This window comes from Bos javanicus, chromosome 4, assembly GCF_032452875.1.
Source record: "Bos javanicus breed banteng chromosome 4, ARS-OSU_banteng_1.0, whole genome shotgun sequence".
Classification (NCBI taxonomy): Eukaryota; Metazoa; Chordata; class Mammalia; order Artiodactyla; family Bovidae; genus Bos; species Bos javanicus.
The window spans coordinates 113,023,623-113,041,308 of record NC_083871.1 but is presented as its reverse complement, the minus strand read 5'-3'; the positions used below and the strand labels follow the sequence as shown (position 1 = coordinate 113,041,308).

Below are 17,686 nucleotides of genomic sequence, written 5' to 3'. Positions count from 1 at the left end.
GCCTTTTAAAAATGAGGCATTTCAAAGTTATGTGACAGCCTGGATGGGAGGGGAGTTTGGGAGAGAATGGATACATGCATATGTATGGCTGAGTCCCTTCCTGTTCACCTGAGACTATGACAGCATTGTCAAGCGGCTATATGCCAATACAAAATGAAAAGTTTAAAAGTTTGAAAAAAAATAGAATAAAAAACTAAAAATGAGGCATTTAACCACATCCTTTGTAAATTCACTTTAAGGTCAACTGGGTACCCAAAAGTCAAGCTTTTGGTGTTCAGGGTGACAGACATAGGGTAGGTTCTTAGAGTCTCAGGGAATCAAGTACAATAAAATCTTGTTGAGAAGCTGTACTTCTGTCACCTCTAGGTACACAGCTACATTTTTGTCACTAAAACTTGCTGGTGCTAAGGCTCTTGATCTGCTTTGGGCACCACTATGTCCCAAGCATCTAGAAGCTCGTAGTTCGGAGTCAGTAAGCACTTGCTGGATGTGTTCAATGGTCTTTGCCCACACTAGGAAGGTCCTGCTGGAGCCTGAGTCATCAGTTGTCTAATGTCAGTCACAAGGTTCAGGGGCATCTCGTCTGCCCCATAAAGCTGTCATCTCAGGTGGGCGAGGTCTCCTGTGCCCACTGCGGTCACTAACCGTTGTGGCCTCATCTGCACAGCATCGTTCAGGATGGTTTCAGTTCCGTGACTTTAGGATCTGAGCTGCCCTGTGCTGACCACCAGCCTCACTTCCTACCACTTTCTGTTCCTGCTGGACCAGCCTTTCCCCCTCACCCTGAAACCCAAGCCCTCGGTTCTCCCCAAGCCCTGACTCTTGGTACCATCCTTCTTGGTACCTGACACATGGCACCTTGGTGTGAATTAGAAAAAGCTGCCCTCTTGGGGTCAGGCCCACGGGCGCGCTGTCTGGTGAGTGGGCAGTGCCTGTACACAGAGGAGAGGTGCCAGGGTCAGGTGCCATGTAGCACCTGGATGCCGCCTACTGCCTGGCGGCACACTCCCATCTGTAGAAACAGAACTAGAACTTCAAGTCCCCTGGACCTTCCACAGACTTGGGCGAACCCCCAACCTAGGAAAACTGAGGCAGACCGCCATCTTCATTTAAATTCCCTGCCCAAGATAAAGGTCACGAAATTCTGCAGGTGACAATCGAGATACACTCTGACCTCTTGGCTGAGGCTCCAGGCTGCTTCGCAAGCCTCTTGGCCGGCTTGTTTCCATCTCACTGTGTTCCCCGGGAGGCTTCTTTCGAACTCTTCACTCTCCCCAGCCACCCCCAGTCTCCCTTTGACGGCAGCTTGCTGGTCGCAAGCTCCTGGCTCGGCCCGTCTCCCCGGCGAGCCGACTCCCCACACGTGCCCTTCATTTCTCCTCCTCCTCCTGCTGGTGACACGCAGTCCACACCAGCTTCTCCCTCGGGCATCTTCCATCTCTCCCCACCCTGCTCTCACTTCAGGGCCTCCAGCCCTCCACTCTGTCACCTTGAGTGAGGCTACGAGCCTTCTTCTCCTGAAACATTCCAGAGACCTCCCTGTCCAGGGGTGAAGACTCCATGCTTCTACTGCAGGGAGAATGGATTCCATCCCTGGTCAGGTACCTATGAATAAGATCCCACATGCCACTTGGCATGGCTCAAAAAAAAAAAAGAAACATTCCCAAGATGCACGCTCTGTGTTTTCTTCACAATCCACACATTCCTCACTCCCTGAAATCTGCCCCTGAGCCCCATTCTGTCTGAAACCACCTTCTGGGAGGTTGTCAGTTTCCTGCCGATAACCCTCGACCCCTCAGTCCTCACAGATGCCAGAGCACCTTCCTGAAATCTCCTGCTTGGTTCCCACAGCCACGGAGCCTGGCTCTCATCTTCCTTACAGCTCCTCCTTCTTCCCTCCGAGATCAAGGTCTGGCCCTCACTCTTCCCTGTTTCCTTTCCCCTTGGCAATTTCCTTTTTTTTTTTTTTTTTGCTTTTGTCTTTTACAAGTTCTGTGGGTACCTCTTTGTAGATGACACTCTTCAACATTCCCTTCAGAGTTCACATTTCAACGGCCTTCTGACTGGCTTCATTTATTCATCTTTTAAGGACCTCACACTAAATGTATTCAAAACCAAGTCGGTGGAATTCTCTGGAGATACAGTGGATCAGCGTCTACCTACCAATGCGGGAGACGTGGGTTCGATCCCAGGTCCGGGAAAAGTCCACGTGCCGCGGAGGAACTAAGCTCGTGTGCCACATCTACTGGGCCCGCGTGCCTACATACCAGGCTCCACAGCAAGAGGAGCCACCGCAGAGAGAATCCTGTGCACCACAATGATGAGTAGCCCCTGCTCACCACAACTAGGGAAAGCTCGTGTGCAGCAGCAAAGACCCAGTGCAGCCAAAAAAAAAAATCTGTTACCTTTTCCAACACACCAACCCCTTTGCCTCCCTTCACCAGTCAGAATTCTAGGACCATAGTCTCCCAGGTGGAAAAAGATATCACTTTGTAAAAACTTCACTGTGCTAGGATGTGGCAGAAGTCTGAAACATGGTCCAAGACTACGGGCAGCGTACAGTTCAGCCAGACAGAAAAGACTATCCATGAATCATCATGAATAATTACACAATTAATAGAACCCACAAGGCACAGAGGAGCTGAGAGACAACGGCCTTCCTTGGATCTGACAAAGAGAATGTATCTAACAAGGCCAAGAGTCTACAAGGAATGAAAACTATGGCCCACAATATTAAGTCTCATGGTGCCTTATGGTTGTGGATATTTTAAAATACATCCACAAATTCTTTGTCCCTTCAAGAAATAGAGCTTAATTCTCCTCCCACTGAGTGTGAGCAAGATTGAGTGACTTGCTTCTAATAAAAAAAGAAGTGCTGGTGTACAACTTCTGCTGTTTGGTTGTTCAGTCCCTAAGTCATGTTCAACTCTTTGCAGCCCCATGGACTGCAGCACACCAGGCTCCTCTGTCCTTCACTATCTCCTGGAGTTTGCTTATATTCATGTCCATTGAGTTGGTGATGATATCTAACCATCTCATCCTTTTCCGCCCTTTTCTCCTCCTGCCCTCAATCTTTCCCAGCTTCAGCATCTTTCCAATGAGTCAGCTCTTCAGATCAGGTGGCCAAAGTATTAGAGCTTCAGCATCAGTTCTTCCAATGAACATTCAGAATTGATTTCCTTTAGGATTGATTGGTTTGATTTTCTTGCAGTCCAGGGGACTCTCAAGAGTCTTATCCAACATCACAATTTGAAAGCATCAATTGTTCAGTGTTCAGCCTTCTTTATGGTCCAATTCTCACTTCTGGAAAAGCCATAGCTTTGACTCTATGAACCTTTGTTAGCAAAGTGATGTCTCTGCTTTTTAACGCACTATCGAGGTTTGTCATAGCTTTCCTTCCAAGTAGCAAGCGTCTTAGTGGAGGTGATGGAATTCCAGTTGAGCTATTTAATATCCTAAAAGATGGTGCTGTTAGTGTGCTGCACTCAGTATGTCAACAAATTTGTAAAACAACTTTTGAGGTTGGGTCATAAAAGTTGCTACAGCTTCCATCCTGGTCTCTCTTTCTGGATCCTTCACTCTGGGGGAAGACAGCTGCCATGTTATAAGGATGCTTAAGCAGCCTTACAGGACAGGTTCAAGCAGTGAGGAACTAGCTGAGGCTTCCTGCCAGGAAGGAAGGAGCAAATGGAAGCCAATCCTCCAGCCTCAGTTGAGCCTTCTGATGACTGTAGCCCCGGTCAACAGCTTGACTATAACTTCATGAGACTCTGAGCCAGAACCACTCAGCCAAGCTGCTCCTGAATTCCTAACCCATGGAAACTGTAAGATGATAAAAAATAATTTTTTTTAGGCTGCTAAGTGTTGGGGTATTTGTTACACAGCAGTGGATAACTAATACAATGAGCTACCCGGTGTTGTCACAGCAGTCCTTGCAGCTCCACAAATCAAGCGTATTATCATCTTCATGTTACAGACGAGAACACTGAAGCTCAGAGGGACCCACTGAGAATTCACTTGCTGAATGACTTATTTAAAGGGCACTTCTTTCCTAAGAGGAATTGAGGAGGCCCGGAGACAACAAAAAACATACTTGACCCGTGGTAGGAAAACTGATACATGGTAAAGCCAAGATTCAAACCCAAGCTTTCTGCTTCCGGACCCCACAAGTAAGCCATGTTCCGTGAGGTACAAATCAAGACCCCAACACGTGGTTCACCACACAGAATGCACAGTGGGGCCAGGACTCAGCACTGAGTCAGAGTGCAGAGCACAGACAAGAGCAAAAGGTGGTGTGTGGGGAGATGGACACAGCAACACAGTATATACGCCAAACTCTACACAGAACAGCCCCGCGGGCTGCAGCGGCAGAAGGCGGCTTAGGGAGGAACCGCTGTTAGGACTCAGCTCTGCGAGGCCTTGATGGATCACTGTCCAGCACCTCCTCTGGCCAAGCCACTGGCTTAACTGCCAGAACCAAAGATAAAAAAGGGCCAGGCCCTTACGTGGAAGTGTGAGCCCTCCAGCTGAAGAGTCACTCGGCACACATGTTTTGCTACAAGCAGGTCCTGTCACAGGCACTGGGATGCTGCAATGAACCACGTGGAGGAAAGCCAACCAAGAGACACAGAGAAAGTATTTCAGATACCTGAATGCTTAATTGCTTGGAGGAAATGAGAGCAGGGACCCAGGAAAGAGTGTGCTGGGCTGGGTGGCCATGAAGGGGACACTGATCCAGTGACAGCTAGCAGACCCCTGATGGGAGAGACCTGGGGTGGAGGGCGGCTTCAGTGAAGGAAAGTCCCTGCCAGGGGGACCCTGTGGTGAGCTGGCATCAAGGAGTGGGCAAGAGGGGGTGAAGGGAGATAAGGTCAGAAGGGTGGGTTTGAGGGAGGGGACCACTGACAAAATGGGGGTTTTTAAACTGAATAACCTGGGGAGCCATTTGAGGGCTTTAAACAGAGGTGATATGACTATTTTTCAAAAGGATCAGTCTGGTTGCTCTGTTGAAAATAGATGGTCTGGGGTGGGGGCCAAGGATGGAGACAAGGGGACCAGCGAGGAGGCCACAGTAGGAATCAGGCAGGGGGCGGTGGTGGTTACAATTAGACGAAGGTGGGAACAGTGGAGGCAGCGGGGGGTGGGAGGGGGGCTGTGTGTATATTTTGAAGAAAAATCAGATAGTATTTACTAATATAATGGAAATCAGGTGTGAGAACGAGAGGAGGCGAGGATGACCCCAAGGCTTGCGGCCTGAGCAGCTGGAAGGATGAGGATGACTTTGAGGAGAACAGGGTTCAGGCAGAAATCAGTTCAGTTTAAGTAAGTAAGTGAAAGTCACTCAGTTGTGTCCGACTCTTTGTGACCCCATGAACTGGGAATTCTCTAGGCCAGAATACTGGAGTGGGTAGCCTTTCCCTTCTCTAGGGGATCTTCCCAACCCAGGGATCGAACCCAGGTCTCCTGCATTGCAGGCAGATTCTTTACCAGCTGAACCACAAGGGAAGCCCAAGAATACTGGAGTGGGTATGCCTTTCCCTTCTCCAGGGGAATCTTCTCAACCCAGGAATCGAACCGGGGTCTCCTGCATTGCAGGTGGATTCTTTACCAACTGAGCTATCAGGGAAGCCCCAGTTTGGTTTGAGTTAAATCTAAGATATTTACTGACAGCCTGATAGAGATACTGAATTAGCAGGCAGGAATGTGAATCTGGCATTCGAGAAGGAAGTCTAGGCAGGATACAGAGAGCAAGAGTGGGAGGGAAAGACTGCACTCGGGAGTTGACAGCACACAGACTGTATCTATAGCGCTGAGCCTGGGTGAAATCACGAGGGAGGGAGGAGAGACTGCAGGCAGGTCAGGAGGAGCCCGGGCCCACTCCAAACGTAAGAAAAGGAGAGGAAACTGCAAAGAAGACTGAGAAGCGGCAGCTGGTGCTGTAGGGAAAGAACCAAGGTGGGGAGGGGTGTCCGGGAGCCAAAGGGTGTTTCTAGGAAGGGTGGTCTCCTGCATGAAACGCTGCTGAGCGGGCAGGAAGACGAAGATTGGGACTTTAATACTGTGGTTCTAATGATCCTTGGCTCTATGATCATGGACACCATTAGAGCTCTGGCAAGGACAAGAGGATGACGAGGTGGTGGCAAGAACCTCAGCTACATGAGTTCAGGGAGAATCACCCAATCCCCAGTTTACTGGAAGACTGAGAAGAGAGGAACACAATAAATGAGAGCAGGGAGGATGCAGCAGCAGAGTCCAGACAGTGAGGAAGTCCACAGGTCAGATGGCCTAGTACTACAAGGGAATATGGGAGAGACAAAGGAGGCACTTACAGGGGGAAAAAACTTAGAGACATAGCAATCACAGTGTGTAGACTTATTTAAGTTCACATTTGGGCAGCTCAGTTGGTAAAAAACTGGCCTGCAATGCTGGACACCCAGGTTCCATCCCCGGATAAGGAAGATCCCCTGGAGAAGGAAATGGCAACCCACTCCAGTATTCTTGCCTGGGAAATCCCATGGACAGAGGAGTCTGGCGGGCTATAGTCCATGGGGGTCGCAAGAGTCAGGCACGCCTCAACTACTTAGACTAGACTATAGAACAAAATATTTTTGGAAGAAAATCGGAACACTGATTGGATATTTGAGTAGGCTGAGGTCTTTGTTGTGGTAGCCACAGTATTGAGATTTTTACTTTAAAAAGAGAGTCCTTACCTTTTAGAGCTACACTTTGAAATATTTAAAATTAAAGCAACTGCTGGGGACCTCCTTGGCAGTCCAGGGTTAGGACTCAGCCTTCCAATGCAGGGAGCTTGGGTTCGATCCCTGGTTGGGGAAATAAGATCCCACATGCCTCACGATGGGCTTCCCTTGGTAAAGAAACTGCCTGCAATGCGGGAGACCTGGGTTTGATCCCTGGTTGGGAAGATCCCCTGGAGAACGGATAGGCTACCCCCTCCAGTATTCTTGGGCTTCTCTTATGGCTCCGCTGGTAAAGAATCTGCCTGCAATGAAGGAGACCTGGGTTCAATCCCTGGGTCAGGAAGATCCCCTGGAGAAGGGTACAGCTACCCGCTCCAGTATTCTGGCCTGGAGAATTCCATGGACTGTATAGTCCATGGGGTCACAAAGAGACTGACACTTTGACGTCGGACACTTTCACGCGTCACAATATGGCCAACAAAACCACAACTGCTGTCTGAGATGTTTTTCAAGATAAAATGGGAGGGAGACATGGGTAGGGAGTGAGATGAAAGAAGACCGTCCAAGAGCTGGTAACCACTGAAGCTGGACGATGCGTTCATGAGGGTTCATTTTGCAATTCTATCTACTTTTATATAGGTTTGAATTCTCTATAATAAAAAGGGAAGGAGAGAAAATGGAGGGAAAGAACTGGTGACAGCAAATGCAGACTGCTCTAAAGCAGAGCAGAGAGATGAAGTCGCAGTGGCGGGAGACGCTGGTCTAGGGAGCTGTTTTACTCCAGAGATGGGCGGCAGTGCAGAATGTCTACAGGCTGGTGGGGACGAGCCAGTGGAGGGGGAGGAGGTGACGGTGCAGGGGGCGAAGGGGAGAGAGGCTGCGTGACTCCTGGCGCAGGTGAAGGGGTGGAGCCCACAGAAAGGCAGAATACACATGGCTGGACGTGGAAGTCTCTGTAGGGGGACCCCGTCTTCTCAGTGGACTGGAGAGCAGCCCGTTGACCAAGAGTGCAGGGTTGATGGGCCAGGAGAAGGTGGGAGGGAAAATAGAACAGGAAACGGAGCGTGAATTCTGATCGTGAGATGGGCCCGCTGGTGATGGTCATGACTCTAGCGACTCTGCTCAGAGTGGTTTCGGGTCTTCTCCAGCTGCGTGCAGAGGAGCCGGCACAGACAACAGCCAATGACAAACGGTCTTTGAAGGTGTCAAGGCGAAAACCCAGGCGGGAAAAGCTTTAGGAATTTGCAGACACCCAGACCCCTCGGGAGGGACTGGGAGCAGAGAGGGCAAAAGGCTCACAGACAGAACCCGCGGGCTCTATGGGGAACGGGTGGAGGCCAGCCTCCCTGCAGAAGAACATTCCAGACGAGGTTGTTTAAGTGGAGGCCGGCTTTGAGAGGACACCGACATTGGGCAACAGGGCGTCAGAGACGTTTGTGAGAAGGCCTGACAAAATGAAATCAAGGTGATGGTCCTCACTGTCCTCCCTGCTCCTTGGGGACTACCGCTTACCTTGGGGACCTCGCCCTTGCTGCCTGGGGGCAGCCGCAGGACCCAGAAATTCCTGTTCCTCAGCAGGTTCTCCATGTTCTCCAGCCGCCTCTGCAGGAGCCCGTACTCCTGCAGCAGGGTCCCCAGCACGGCCCACTTGCCCTCCATGTGGTTCCCGAACTCCACGGCCGTCTTCTCGCAGTCGGCCAGCTTCTTCTCGGCCGTCCCCGTCCGGCCCTCCAGGTTGAGCAGCTGGCTGGCCTGGGCGTCCACCTTCCTCTCCACAGCCTGGATGGCGGCCACCACGGTCCAGAGCGAGATCTCCGCTGTGGGCAGCTGGGGCTCTCGCATCATGCGGTCGGGGAAGACGGGGGCCCGATCTGGGAAGGGCGGGAACTGGAAAGGCATCGGTCGCCGGGCATCCATGTCCCATTCCTGAGCCTGCGGGCAGAGGAGGGGAAGTGACGGCCGGCATGAGACCCCGTGTGAGGAGCGAGGGTGGCCTGAGAGCAGGGGACAACGCGTCAAATGCTGCAGATCCCCGTTCTCCTGCCAAGCCCCTGCCTCTCTGGCTACAGCGTGTTCACTAACGTCCGCAGCAGTTAGTGGGCACCCACCCACCTGACCTTCCCACTTCCGGCCTGCGGGAGTCAGGCTGGTCGCTAGTCTACCACCCACCTTGACCCATGGCAGGTCAAGGTGGTGGACCCTGTCCTAAACTGTCACAGGCCACCTCTCTTTGACGAGACCAGCTGCTGTCTTCATGGGCTAGACTTAATGGTGAACTCCGCAGAGCTTGCCCAGCGTTTGCTGCTTCAAAGCAAAAATGTTCACATCAGTCACGCGCCCCTAATCGTCCCAGCAATCTCTAAGCAGGTTAGGGCAAGAACGATTATCCTAGAGCTCTGCTTTAAAGATGATGAAATAGAAGCCCAGAGAAGTGCCTTTCCAGAGCACGGCTCTGCACCGCCTACTGCAGCGGTTCTAGGTGCTGCAGTTTGACAAAAACACAGTTCAGATAATGGGGCTGGGGGCACGGGAGACACTGGGAGCCCGAGCCAGAGAACAGGCGAGCAGCCTTGTCTCCTCACACAACTGTGTATTCATATTTCCCAAAGTGGGTGTGCCTGAAAATGTCATTCCCGGAGGAGGGGCGAGGGGGGAGCATCTCTAAGAGGAAGAGAAGATCCCCCCACCCCTCCTGCTTCCCTGGGGGAGGGGTGCCCAATGGCCCTGATCCTCCAGTACCCCCAGCTCTGGGTCCTCACCCAGAAAGGCAAAGTCCCCAGGATGCAAGTTAAGAGTTGATCCCTATGACCAAGAGAGGGGTGGTCACCGTGTACTGTTGACCCGGGGACTGGCCCCATACCCCACCAGCGCCCGGGGCTTGCTGGTCAGCAGGGCTGAAATGGTCCCTCCTTGCCATGTGACAGGGGAAGGGTCACTTTCTGTTCTCTCTGTTGCTGCTGAAGGGGCCCTCAGGATGGGTGAAGTGGAGACCTGTTACTCAGAGGTGAGCTGGGCAGGTCAGGACAGACACGCTCACGGCCCTCTCAGACTGAGAGTGGCTGTGGCAGCCACAGAGGAAGATCACACAGGTTCCAGGGAGCGACTCCTGACATGGGAGAAAAGGCAGCAGGGCCTGGGTGAGACGTCCTAGCATCTCCAGCAAAGCCGTGCCCTCGGCACACAGAGGTGTCATTCCAGCCTGGCCCACCGAACGGGGCAAGGGCTGATGGGTGGAAGTTCAGAACGTCACTGGGCGCAGTTTACTTTTCACAGGTGTTGGGGGAGAAAAATTTTCCTTCTACCCTTCTAGGTTCTTCCCTGGTCTCACAGTCTAATTGCCATAAGACAGATCAACATGAGAAAAACAAATTTAGTAAGACGTATACCTCCTGCATTGGAAAAGGAAATGGCAACCCACTCCAGTATTCTTGCCTGGGAAATCCCATAGAGGAGCCTGGCAGGCTACAGTCCACAGGCGTCGCAAAGGGTCGGACACGACTGAGCGACTAAACAAACAAACATACCTCCTGTAAACATGGGCAAGACCCAGAAAACTGAGTGATCTGCCAAAATGACCCAAACCACTGTATGAAGTACCACCTACAGCTAAGGACAAACGATGATGTTGGGGGGCTGGGGAGTTAGTTATGGGGGTGACCAGGGAAAGGACAGGATGCAAGGGCACAGGTTAATGCAGATATAAGTCGCTGCCTTCTCCTCTGATACAGAGTTTTTAGCGATTGAGTCATGCCCTCTTCCTGGTACAGCGATGGAGGTTTCTCTTCTACAAAGGGAACTCCTACTTGGTTTTCAGAGCGTCTCCTGTGCCTGCAGCTCCTCTAAAATAACCATCTTAAAATAATCCTGGTGCCAAGGAGGCAGATTTTGGGGCAGCAGATTCTGCTCCCCTAAACAGGTTTGGAGACGTAAGGCTGAAACATGGTCAGACAGGACACAGCAACTCCTGGCCGACGTGTCAGAACCTGGCTGGCTGAGAACCAGGCCAGGGACAGAGGGGGGCTTGGCGGAGTCCAGCCGAGGTCAGCTCCCACCCTCTGCCCCTGGCAAGGCCATCGAGGCCTGTCTCCGCCTCACACACAGCCCTGGAGCTCTGGCTCCCCAATTCGTCTGCACCCTGAGCTCCTTACGGACTGGTGCCCACTCTCAACCCCAGAGACTCCGATTTCACCGGTCTGGAGGAGGCTTGGGCGTCAGGAGTCTTGAAAGGTGCTCAGGTGCTTCTAACAGTGCGGCCAAGTTTGCCCACCGCTGGCAAGAGGGCAAAAGCACCGCTCACCCGCCCCTTCCTCGATCACAGCCGGTGCCAGGGGGAAACGGTGAATCGCTGTTACACTTGGGGAGAGATGATGGCCGTACAACATTTAAACACACCTTTCTGTCTGAGTTGGCCGCAGCGGTAAAATCTGACCAGGAACCCCGCGCGCCCACGTCCCCGGCCCGGCGCGAGGCGGCCGGCCAGCCCCTAGGCGAGCCCGGGCCGGGGTGGGGGACGCGGTCACGGCAGGGACCGCGCGTTCCGGGCCCTCCCCCCGCAAATCCCCGGCCCCGCGGGGGCCTCCCCGGGGCGCCAGCTCTGGGCCCGGCCGGCACGCGGCCTCGGGGGCCCGCCGCTCCGGGGTGCGGGCGGGGGCCTGCGAGGGCGCCGGGCCCTGCCTGCCGCGCGAGCCCCCGTCCCCCCGACCCCACCCCCGCCCGCGACCCGGGGCCCCCCGCCGCCCCGGCCCCGCGCCCCGCCCCCACGGCAGGCGGGCGGCCATGGCGCCGGCGGGGGTGCACCCACCTGCATGGGCGGCATTCCCTCGGCCATTTCCCCGCGCAGCGCCGGCTCCTGGTGGCAGACCTCCTCCGGGGGCAGGGCCTGCGCCCAGCTCCAGCTCCCGCTGTCCAGCCCCAGGCCCTGGATGCCCAGCTGCTGAGGCTGCGGCCGTGTTGACACAAACTGCATCCTGGGAGCGCTGTTCCCCCGCTCGGGCCGGCCAGGGAGAAGAAGAACGTTTTCCAGGCGCCTTCCCCCTCGCCGGGGCCGGACAGCTCCATCTACAGCCCGTAGGAGCAAACAGTCCCCTTCGGCGGCGCTCCCCGCCCCTCCGCCGCCCGCGCCGCCAGCCAATGGCCTCCGAGCTCCTGCCCGCCTGCGGGGACCGACGGGGGCCGCTCCGAGGCCCGGAGCCACCGCCGCCCCGAGGTGGCCCTCCAGCCCCGTGGGCCCCTCGGTGCGGGTGGCCTGCCCCAAAGTCCCCAACCGCGCAGGGTCCTGAGCCCGGGGCGGGATTTCTGTCCGTTGGGCTAATATCTACTGGGCATCCCAAAGGACCTGACCCTTCTGGAAAATGTTGCAGTTGTCTTCAGCCACCTTTGTTCTGGCCTTGCCTGTTGCCTCACTCCTTTGCAGGCTTCACCTCCCCCACTGTCCCTCTTCTCGATCCAGATTTACCTGGATCAACTCTGGGCCTTTGCCTGGATGCCAGAGAAGTGACCTGGGTTGGGTTAGAAAAGGGCCAGACCCTTCCAGCCAGGAAAGGAGCCCTGGGTTTTAACAGCAGCCTCATCCGGCACCTTTAAATGCAGGTCAACGGCAGTTTGGAACACCAGGCCAAGTCAGAGGAGGATGGGGGAAGAAGACAAGATAGGCTGATGGAGAAAAAGTGGGAAGGGGAAACTCATTCACTCATTCCACAACTATTTACTGAGCACCTACTAGTGTCAGGGCTTTCCTGGTGGCTCAGATGGTAAAGAATCCACCTGCAACACAGGAGACCTGGGTTTGATCCTTGGGTCGGGAAGATCCCTTGGAGAAGAGAACAGTTACCCACTCCAGTGTTGTTGTCCATGAGGTCACAAAGAGTCAAATATGACTGAAGCAACTAGCATGCACACGTACCTGAGTTTAAATTCCAAAATCACCACTCACTAGCTGTAACTGAGCAATTTCACCTCTCTGAGCTTCACTTGGTCTCCTCGTATATAAATGAAGAAACTAATGAGACATTCCACAGTTATAAAATCAAATGAGATGACAACAGTGCTTATAGGCACTCAACAAAGGTATTTACTTCTAAAAGGTAAGTCCTTGTAATTATCCTCAAAATAGTGTCTACACTGTTTTCCTAAATGACTGGTCCCTGTCTTGTTAAGACAGAGATCTCCAAAGCTTACTGTTGCCCTGTGTAGAGGCAGACCTGGCCAGAGAACCACCACAAACTAGTACTCTTTTCTTCCACTGCACTTAGTAAAGGGCATTATTGGCCCAAGGGAGGCATGTGCTTAGAGCACCATATTAAGGACAGTTATCAAGTACTTTCTCTGTTGTGCATGCGTCCAGGATACAGACTGAGCATCTCACGGACTTACTATTATCTCAAGGAGCTTACAGGTTAGCAAAGGCTATGTTCCCAGAAGTCAGTGATTTCCTTCCCTCTGTTCCCTGGCCATGGGCTGCCCCTGATTGGAAATATCATGTCACTATTTTTAGGGGAACCAGACAAGTAGAGTCTAAAGAGCTCCAGGTGAATTCATTTCCGCCCATGAGACACATTTCAGAGCATATATTCTGATCTATATACATCATCAGCATCTTCCCTCGTTCCTAGAGGTGGAAGAGAGGCTAGGTTAGTCCCAAGGGTTTAAGCTGTCTTTCCAGTATTAAGTAGGTAAAATTACTTCCCTTCTTAAGCATTAAACTAATTATAATAACTGCTTCTCTTTTTACACAATAAGGTACCGTATAGTACTTCCACTTTACATTTCTCCTTCACGGAGGATGAATTTTGCACATTGCAGCCAGCCATCACCCTTTCACCCCTGGCAGCCCGAGTTCAGTTCACTGTCATGAGATATGAGCAAAGCTACTCAACTCAAACAGAATTTAAATGCACGGGCTTTTTATAGCTCCCAACCCTAGCAACCACGGATCACAAAAGCCAGTAGTGGATACAGCATATGGGTGGTGAATGGTGGGGTGGGGGGAATGGAGGGAAAACCAGAAGGGCAGGAGGAGAGGGCTGCGATAGCAACACAGGTTCATGGAATCATGGACTCCAGTGACCAAAAGGCTGAAGGGGGTGAGAGATCCCACCCAGCGTGCGTGGGAGAGAGCCTCGCTGGGAGAGGTGGCCAGTCCTCAGACTTGTCTCTGTGACTCACTGAGTAACTACGAGGCAGTTATCTAACTTACCGAGGAGCAGAACGAGCAACTGGATGGAGTGGATTATAGATGTCAAGCGTCACTGTTAATAAACATTTGAAGGGGGAGGACCCGGGGCTGGGACTTCAGTCTCTCAACGGGCTGCTTTTCATCTCCTCACCCAGGAATTAGATAGCATATGCTCTGGACCGGGTATTGGAAGTGATAACGTGCTGAGCTAAAGGATATCAGAGAGGACAAAGGAGAGGGAATTCAAAAATGCCAGAATATCTGTGTGTCGTGATGGCTGATTTTATGTGTCAGCTTGATTGAACCAAGGGATGACCACGTAGCTGGTAAAACATTATTTCTGGGTGGGTCTGTGGGTCTAATTTCTGGAAGAAATTAGCGTTGAATCCGAGACTGATCAAAGAAGTTGTCCTCACCAATGTGAGTGGACACCATCCAATCCGTTGAGGGCCTGAAGAGAACAAAAGGGCATAAGGAGAGCAAATTGGCTCTTTCTTTGCGCTAGGACAGCCACCTTCTTCTGCCCCTGAAAATTGGTGCTCCTGGTTCTTAGGACTTTGAACTCAGAATGAATGGACACCACTGGTTTCCTGGTTTTCCAGTTTGCAGATGGCAGGTGATGGGACTTCTTAGCCTCCATAATTGCATAAGTTAATTTCTATGATAAATCTCCCCTTAAATATCTCTCTGTATCCTGTGGGTTCTGTCTAGAGAACCCTAATACATGTGTCTACCACTCCAACTCTTGGTGCTTCCTGTATACTCCGTGTCCTTGCAACAACCACAAGCTTTGAGGAAGAAAACCTCTATCTTCCCTCTTAGCTAAGTGAAGAGGGTAACCAGATTTGCCCTTTTATCTCCGTGTCGCTCCTTGCTTAATTTAACAAGCAGGCTTAAGGACTAAGCGTAATCCTCAAGTTCGCCTCTCCCACTGATGCTTCCATGGTTACAACTTCTTATCTGCACTTTTAGACACTCCAGGCCGACCTCCAAGGAAGGATAACACCTTAGATTTCAAAGCCATTGACATCCTAAGTATAACTAAAAATCAGAGGCAAGACTTTATGAAGGGGAGGGTTGCTGGGGGTAAGATGATGAAGCTCTAGACAACTTAGAAGAGGCAGAAAATGTTAATGTGGATCCCAGTCAAATATTTTGCATTTTACAGTTTTAAGGTCCATTTGCTCTTGCTAATGAGTTTTCAGTGCCCTTGCCTTTTTCAGATCCACCTTTCGCCAACATTTTAATTCAAACTTTAGATGTCCAAACACACACACACACGTTTTTCTCTCTCTCCCTCTCTTTCTCAGTAACGTTCTGTTTTATACCTATGCCAAGTTTGGAGAAAATACGACTTTTTCCCTCTTGAGTTCATTTTCACCCTACTGGAAATAGGCATTCCATCACTTTCTTTGTGAGCCTTGACACAGGAGATGAGTTCACAGGAGTTCCCTGGCTTCTCTTCAGTTCATACTGACTCTGTGGTACTCTCCTCAATACGTGACTGCTTGGTGACTAAGCCAACTACTCAACAGTCCTAACACACAGGCACCAGGGCATAGAAACCCTTTATGCAGAAGATGTGCTGCAGGCTGGCGATGACTGCACTATGTTTTCTTGAATCTTCCCAGCGGGCAGCCCTTCAACACATAAGTGTGGATTGATTATTTAAAATGTCCAGAATTCATTTATAATGAAGTCTAGTGTTCATCCACAATAATACCAATTTTTCTAAATGGGCTTCCCTGGTGGCTCAGATGGTAAAGAATCTGCCTGTAATGAGGGAGACCCAGCTTTGATCCTTGGGTTGGGAAGATCCCCTGGAGAAGGGAATGGCAATCCACTCCAGTATTCTTGCCTGGAGAATCCCATAGACAGAGGAGCCTGGTGGGCTACAGTCCATGGGCTCACAAAGAGTTGGACATGGCTGAGCGACTAATACTTTCTAAATGCAACAAGTAAGGTATTAAAACGTGTGTTAAGCCTGAGCTGGTAATAACATCACTCCCAGTCCCTTTTGGTTCTTTAGCAAAGTTTTCTCACACAGAGGTGCTGGCCTCACCTTGATGAAGGTGAGAGAGAACCATGATGCAGATGCTGGCACTGTCCCCATCTGTGCCCATCCAGCCTCCTGTCTGTGTTTTTGATACCGGGTCTCTGGACAGAGCCTGCAGTGGGCACAGCTGAAGTGAATGCTGCCTCTGGAGGGCCTCACTTGACTATTGAGATCCATCAGCACTTTTCTAACAACCTTTCCAATAGCCTTGTTTCCTTCTGAGTCCTGCCTGTAGAATCAAATCATGACTTTCTATTGTGGATTCAAAGATTCTTTATTTATCTTCAGTCCACAGCTCCGTTTTAGGAAAGCAGGTTAACTGGTCATTTCCAGTCCCGTAATTCACTTTTCCTTTCTATGATCTTCTAAACTTGCAGGCACAGTAGAATTACGTAACCTGTGGGCATGCTCAGTCGCTCAGTCATGTCTGACTGCGATCCTATGGACTGTAGTCCATGCACCAGGCTCCTCCGTGCATGGGATTTCCCAGGCAACAATACTGAAGTGGATTGCCATTTCTTCCGCCAGGGGATCTTTCTGTCCTAGCGATCAAATCCGCACCTCCTGAGTCTCCTGCATTGACAGATTCTTTGCCACTGAGCCATCTGGAAAGATGTAGAACCACTTGGGAGAACTTTAAAAACAAAGCATCCAGGCCCCCCTACCACAATCCCAGATTAATTCAATCATGCCAAGGTGAGCCCCGACATATTTTTTTTTTAGTTCCCCATGTTATTCTAATATTCTTCCAAGAACAAAGCAGCATAAAAAGAAAGCTCCCTGCTGGTCCTCAGATCCTTGTCTCAGCCCCACAAGATCTCCCTGGGGACATAAGCATCCTAAATTATTACTTCCTACTAATAAAATATTATTGACATAACTATTCTTTTGCTTTTGTCCTGCTGTTTACTCTTTGAGGTTGGCTTGCAGATATTATTTTTCTTACATAATTTTTAAAAACTATAATTGGAAAGCCAAGAACTGGTTTGCTGTACACAGCTTCACATACATCCTTAATTTTGAATTCTGTTTAACCACTTCCTGATGGCACAAATGGTAAAGAACCCGCTCACCAACGCAGGAGATGTAAGAGACGTGGGTTCGACCCCTGGGTCGGGAAGATCCCCTGGAGGAGGGCATGGCAACCCACTCCAGTATTCTTTGCCTGGAGAACCCCATGGATAGAGGAGCCTGGTGGGCTACAGTCCATAGGGTCGCAAAGAGTTGGACATGACTGAAGTGACTTAGCGTGCACGCACACACACACACACACACTCTCCAGTAATGTGCCTGCCTTTCCAGTTTTATCATTCCACATATATGTAAAACTGGTTATCTTGCCTGAGTTGCTGGTAGAAGTCAACACATTACATAGGTCACGTTATATATGTCAATCTGATATTTTTTGCACCAAACTTTGTTTTCAGTCTCTGCCCGCAAGTACTTCTGCTCTCTCACTGCTTCCCAAATTGCAGTCTCAAGCTAGCTTCCCCCCAGCAAAGGCAAGCAAACTGGAAGTGAAGCAACAACCACTGCCCATTCTTGAATGAAGAGAAGCATCATTTAAGGAACACCCAGGAAACTGTTTGACTGATCAACAAGTAATTCTCCTGTACTTCCTATATGGACACTTCCTTTTTAGGCCTGCAGTATGTTTCACAGCACTTTTAAAGACCTTCCTTCATTTGAGCCTCACAACACCTTGGGTTAACTCGGTAAAGCATGTACTGTCCTCATACTACAAATGAGAAAACCAAA

General features: G+C 51.1%; 1 protein-coding gene and 1 long non-coding RNA gene across 2 annotated transcripts in view; one reads left to right on the top strand and one right to left on the bottom strand.

The window, feature by feature from the left end:
• Positions 1–12,033, bottom strand: part of ZNF282 (zinc finger protein 282) — a 25,980-nt gene extending 13,947 nt beyond the window's left edge. Inside the window, 2 exon segments of the mRNA XM_061415035.1 lie at positions 8,211–8,630; positions 11,500–12,033. Coding sequence (XP_061271019.1) covers positions 8,211–8,630; positions 11,500–11,664 — 585 coding nt within the window. The 5' untranslated portion in view covers positions 11,665–12,033.
• LOC133246603 (uncharacterized) lies at positions 11,976–17,686 on the top strand. The gene is made up of 2 exons (XR_009736086.1): positions 11,976–12,781; positions 17,356–17,686. It is a non-coding gene; the product is annotated as an uncharacterized LOC133246603 (long non-coding RNA).